The sequence below is a fragment of the Amaranthus tricolor genome, chromosome 7 (assembly GCF_026212465.1).
Source record: "Amaranthus tricolor cultivar Red isolate AtriRed21 chromosome 7, ASM2621246v1, whole genome shotgun sequence".
NCBI lineage: Eukaryota > Viridiplantae > Streptophyta > Magnoliopsida > Caryophyllales > Amaranthaceae > Amaranthus > Amaranthus tricolor.
Genome location: NC_080053.1, coordinates 20,946,485 through 20,953,027, shown reverse-complemented (window position 1 = coordinate 20,953,027; position 6,543 = coordinate 20,946,485). Strand labels below are relative to the sequence as shown.

Below are 6,543 nucleotides of genomic sequence, written 5' to 3'. Positions count from 1 at the left end.
ATGGTGGTCACACCAACAACAGGAGGGAGTTTTGTTAGCGAAGCGAGCTTGAATGGGCTAGCAAATGGAACTGCCATGGGACTGGCACCCAAAGCACGACTTGTTGCTTACAAGGTTTATTGGTCAGAAGCTGCTAGCGACATGGATGTATTAGCTGCTTTTAAAGCTGCCATTGATGATAATGTTGACATTATCAATCTTTCTATGGGTAGTGTAGAACCAGGGTTTCTGGATTCATTTGCTGTTGGTAGTTTTCAGGCTATGGAAAATGGTATCCTTACAATTGCATCAGCTGGGAACACAAGACCTACTCTTAGGATTGTTTCGAACGTCTACCCATGGGTGTTAACAGTTGCTGCCAGCACAATTGATAGAGAATTCTTTTCTAATCTCTTACTTGGGAACAATATAAGCATTAAGGTAATAAAAAGCAATAATAATAATAATAATAATAATAATAATAATAATAATAATAATAATAATAATAATAATAATAATAATAATAATAATAATAATAATAATAAGTTAATTAATGAATAAATGTATGTATTGTAATACTATGCAGACATCACAATACTTTGATTTACAAGTTCTTGATTCAAAAACGTTTTATCCATTGATAATTGGTATGGAAGCACGCGTTTCTGGAGCTAATATCAATGACGTGTGAGTTGCTCAAATTGCTAAAATTGTAACCAATTAAATGGATGGCCTTTTCTAATATAAATTAGTATGTGGTTATAATGGAACAACTGACGTTCAAACTATAACAAGTATTAGTATTAGAAAAGCTGGAGGTATTGGACTTATCTTTGTTAAGGACGAGAAAGTAGGATCTGAAATTTTCCAAAATGTACCCTCTGCCGTCTCTGCTGCTTTGATTAGCTACAATGATGTTCAAACTCTTTTTTCTTATATCAACTCTACCACGTAAGTTCTTTGATTACCTATGACCTTACTTAAAAGTGGTACTCACAAACCTTTATTCATAGCTACTTATATTATAATTTTTTTATAATTTTTATTATGTTATTAGGACACCAATTGTATCCTTTGGTGAAGCAATAACTTCATTAGGTATAAAGTCTGCTCCTATTATGGCTGATTTCTCATCAAGGGGTCCTCATCCACTCTTCTTTAGTTCTGGTGTTTCAAAGGTATGTGTTGATCATTTATCTACGTTTATCTCATTCTACAAGGTAAATTTAAAAAAGATGTTTTTTTAATTATCTTAAAAAGATTATGCATAGCAATTTTGTTTCTCAAATCCATGCAGCCTGATGTAACAGCTCCGGGTGTAGATATCCTAGCAGCTACTTCTAATTCCTTAGAAAAAAAAGAAAATCCATTTGTGCTTGTAGACAGTGTTAGAGATGGGAACGACAAGAAGAGGGGGGGTGAATTGTTGTTTTAATAAGTTTAAGTATTTTAGCCTTGTTTTTGCGGAATTAGTTTGAAGAAATAAAATTTAATCTTAGTGCGACAAAAAGTAAAAGAGACAACACAATTTTACGTGGAAACCTTCTAGTCCTAAATAGAAGGAAAAACCACGACCCCTCGGGATTTCAAAACTCTCCAATATGTTTTAGGCAATTCGTTACAATTACATGAAACAACTTGCTTCACACGAAGCTTCTCTTACTAGGCCAACTTCTCTTACTAGGCCAACTTCTCTTTCTCTTTCTCTTTCTCTTGCTTCACTCGAAGTTTCTCTCTTAGCTTTACTCAAAGCTATTCTCTTCTCTAGTTTCACTAGAAGCTTTTTCTTAGCTTTACTCAAAGCTATTCTCTTTTCTAGCTTCACTAGAAACTTTTCTTAATTCTCCCCTAGACTTACCCAAGTCTAGTTACAACAATTCTCTCAAAAACTTTTTACAAGGATAAATTCTCTAAAGATAAAATTAAAGAGTTGCACAAGAATATATTATAAATTAATTGGCAATTTTTGAACAAAATATTTCTTTTTAATTTTTCAATCTCTCTCGTATGGATTTTAGGGCTCCTACAAAGGCAATTTTTTAGGATCAAATAAGTCCTCTATTTATAGAGTTTATGTAGCTAATAAAAAGGAAGTAACTACCCATTATTCCCTTATCCCTAAGAATAAGGAGAATAATATGGATGTTGAATTACAAGGTCAAACCCTACGGTTATTCCCTTAATAAAAGGTAAAATCGGTATACACTTGATTTTAAAAGTAAAAGCCACGATTTTTCTTTTTCTAATAATAGGTTAGTTAGCTACGGTTCCCCTTTTCTAGTAATAGGTAAGTTAGTTACTCACTAAACTTAGATCCAAGATAAAAGGCTTTTTAAAAGGAGAAAAATATTTCATACTTAGAAAATCACACAGTTATATTTTAGGTGTTTATAAAATATTTTTCCAATTAACTTAATTATTAATTAATGCAACAAATTAATTTTAACTAATTCATCAACTAAAAAATCAGAAAATAACTTAATCAGAATTTCCCAGCAGACGTCTTCTCCAGACTCGAGTCTGGGAACAATGCACTGTTTCGATTTTCCAGTAACGTCAGATCATCAAACTTGGAAACAGTAGACCTCCTGTCTACATTTGACATCCTAAGCGATATACCTTATCTAACTTCTTTGGATTCTTTTGACAAGTACACGTTCATAGACTAAGTCATAGGCACTATCAACGATCATAATTACGACCGGATATCGATCTGCATACAATCTCAAAAAATACATTTGTTTATATAAAGTGCAGTCATCATCAAAACCTAAGAGTGCCAATAGTACTGAAATCTGGAACATCAATGTCAAGCCCTCATGTCAGTAGTATTGCGACTCTAATAAAAAAGATATACCCTGATTGGTCAACAGCCGCTATTTAATCGTCTTTAATGACTACAGGTACGATTTGTAATACTTTCTATGTTCGTAGCATTTGCTACAAGGGAAGAATTTGAGTAAATCAAGAAAAAGATAAAAATGGCTATTTATTAATAAAAGTAAGCTAAAGGACAAAAGTCAATGAAAAGCTAAAAAGAGTAGCTCTTTGGTTTTGGCATAAAAGCTAACTATTCTGCTAGGTTAAAAGTCATTCACCAGTTACTTTTATTGGTAGTTTGATCGACAAAAAAAATCAAAAGCTAACTATAAAGCCAACAAAAAACCAATTGTTCAACACCTGTCACGTTCAGTTTTGGGCCCCTGTGCAAAAAATAATTAAAAATGGCACCTAAAAGATTAAGGTGTAACAAATAATATATGTTATACTCCTTTAGTTTTTTTATTGTTCATATTTTTACTTCTTTATAAAAAAGCACTAATAACTAATATTATTTAGTAAAAAAATATAAATTAAATTTAATTCAAGATGACATCAACCTCATAAGTGAAAAAAAAAATTTGAATTCTAAAAAATTATGGGTCAGGGTGATAGCCTGCTTTGCCCATCCTAATTGATGATCATGCCCCAAGCTAAATGTGTGGATGAGAATTAAAGAAAGATTGTGAGTCTTAACTAAAAATAGAAATGTAGCGGATTTTATATGATTGACCAAAATGAAAAATATAGGCATGCCGCATGTGGAGGGTTTTTTTATTAAAAAATGATTGGATGAAATAATATTTTGATATTAATTAATATAATATATAACTTGCAGAAACCCCCTTAGATAAGAAAGGAATGCCGATACGTGATAATAATGGAGTGAGTGAAGCGACAACTTTGGCATACGGGTCGGGTCACATACGACCTAATTTGGCAATGGATTCTGGTTTAGTCTATAACATGAATGAATATGATTATCTTAATCTCCTTTGTGCAATAATCATAACAACACAATATTGGAAAAGTTGAGTAAGCAACATTCATATGATTGTCCTCGCAATATCAGCACATTAGATCTAAATTATCAATCGCAAGTTGAAAAATGTTGGACAACCAAGCACTTACCTGCCTCGCATCGAGGCCCCACATGGAGTTTCAATCATTGTGGAGCCTAACACACTAGTATTTTCTGAACACAATCAACAAGTACCATTTAAACTTACTTTAATAGGTAATCTCAATCTTCTTTCTTCTGATTACATTTTTGGAAGTTTAGTTTGGAGTGATGCGAAACATGTTGTTAGGACTCCTATTATTGTGAAGCCAAAGAAAATCTAGATTTTCTGATATAATTTTACTTTTATAATTAATCATCTTATATAATAATTGTAACTCAATTTTCTCCTATAGTATTTTTTTTCTTTAATTCATTGTTCTTAATGTACTAAATTTTCTTTTTTGATGGTTTAATATAGTTTCACAAGAATGTGCTATTTAAAAATTCTTCAACAATTTGAAACCGAAATTCGGTTAACTAATTTCTTCTGGTTACATGTCCAAGATAATATATGTTAAAATAGTTTTAATTCAAATTGTTGAAATTTTTAAATTATCAATTTTAATTATGGACTCTAGTGTAGTTCTGGTTCTCTTACCACCCTCAAATTATATGTATTATTTATTATAATAATTCAATAATATCTGATATCAAACGTGTCCACAAATCTCAATTAGGCCTTAGATGACTGAAGCAACAACTAAGAGATTCAAGCATGGAAACTTTTGAAAATCACTGCCAAAATATAATACGGAAGGCAAGAAGTAGGGGTGTTCAAAATCGGATAACGAATTGACCCGGATTCGAAAATCCGGATACCCGGTTTTTTATTATTATTATTATTTTTTAAAACAATTTTACATTTTTTTTCCACATAAATATTTAAGTTCAGTTCACTTTCTTTATTTAATCAAGTTTATTTTTTCAATCATTTTGGAAATATGATTGGATTTTCAAAAGTCTAAATTAATTAACAATAAGTTACTTACACAACTTAGTTATAATTGAGAATTGTACATATTAGTAAATTTAACAACCAACAAAAAAATTCAATTTTTTTATATATTTTAAAAATAAAAAATAAAAAAATAATAGAAAGAGTAGAAAACCGGATATACAGATACCCGATTTTTCCAAAACGATGACCCGGATCCGAATCCGGTATCTGGTTTAAAAACCGGATACCGGCCGGTTTGAACTATACGGTTTTCAAAAACCGGATAATTTTTCCGATTTTTAAAACCAGATATTTTATCCGGTTTTTAAAATCGGATATCAGATATTCCGGATCGGATAATTCAGATGGAATAATTTTGAACACCCCTTGCAATAGGTACTTCGACCGAAGCATTCATTATCTCGCCCGAAATCATGCTAAATGACTTCAAATATTATCAAATCACTCTCAAACCTCTTCTTATCCATGAAATGTCTTTGTGAGCTATGAAAATAATGTTGAACTATGTAGTTATGTATCAATGAAGCTCGATAGACATGGTTGAGGACCAAGGTGGCTTGAAACTTTCTTGAATACACTTGAATGTCAATAGTTAAGACATGAAAAGACATACAATAGCAAATGAACTCAAATTACTAAATCATGACTGCATTGAACCTCAAAACGCTAACTACAGCTCTCGATAAATCACAAAGAAGGCACAATAAGTGTAAAATACTACACTTAACTCCCAAAAGAACATCAAAACACCCTTTCTTGTTCTTCAAAGTAGAAACTAAATTAAACAATTGCAAATGATTTGAACTAAACAATGATAAAAATTAGAACTTAATTATAAAAAAAAAAAATTTACCGTGAATAATACAATATTTTAACTTTTCTTTACAATAATACATACGTTTTAATCACCATGAATATTATGAGCTAAGGTTATGCTACCGTCAAGAATCCAAATAGGTATAGACAACCTACTATAGTAAGTAATTTGATCCAAAAAACATAAATTGAAAAACTGAAAAAAAAAAAAAAAAAGCAGTCCCTCTCTCCCACCACTTCCCTTACGTCAGCCACCTTTCCCTTCCCCCACGTTGACAACCACACCCATCCCTCCCCCTCTCACAATGACTCCCACCCTCCCCCCGCCATGCGTAGAGCTCAAACTCTAGCTCCGTACAACCATTTCCAAACGTGGACATACCTTTCGGTTTATCATATTTGGCTTAAAAGGCGTTTCAAAGGCTTACCTTTTCAGAAACTGCTCTTTAACGTGTTTATGTATCTTTTTGAATAAATAAACAATATAAAATAAAATACGTTAATGTAAGTGCGCGTAGACAAAAGTAATAAAACACGATAATTTTATTATCGACGTTCGACTACACATAGAGTACTCTCCATCTATGGGTTCTTTGCCAACTCTTAGGATTCAATCTCTTTTATTAATGGAACCTATACCACTAAGAAGATCTTACTATCTTCTCACACCACGTTCTTCTCCTGAAAAACAGTCTACAGATTTCCTTATATTAAAAGATAAATCTCAAACTCTCAAAAAAGAAATACTGAATACTTTACAAAGTATTCTAACGTTGAGGCTTTACAAATAAAAACTAGCTCTCTAAAACATTAAGAACAATTACAATTGTTGAGAGTTAATAAATTGCAACGTAAATGCCCGTAGCCAGCTCCTCACCACCCTTTTCCAACGTCTCTTTTTAGAAAT

General features: G+C 31.8%; 1 protein-coding gene across 1 annotated transcript; it reads left to right on the top strand.

The window, feature by feature from the left end:
• On the top strand, positions 1 to 3,834 carry LOC130818620 (subtilisin-like protease SBT5.4). The gene is made up of 6 exons (XM_057684784.1): positions 1 to 420; positions 566 to 666; positions 781 to 930; positions 1,037 to 1,157; positions 1,277 to 1,364; positions 3,638 to 3,834. Exons 1-6 carry the CDS (start codon positions 1 to 3, stop codon positions 3,832 to 3,834), a joined length of 1,077 nt encoding a protein of 358 aa, XP_057540767.1.
• The last annotated feature ends 2,709 nt before the right edge of the window (positions 3,835 to 6,543 follow it).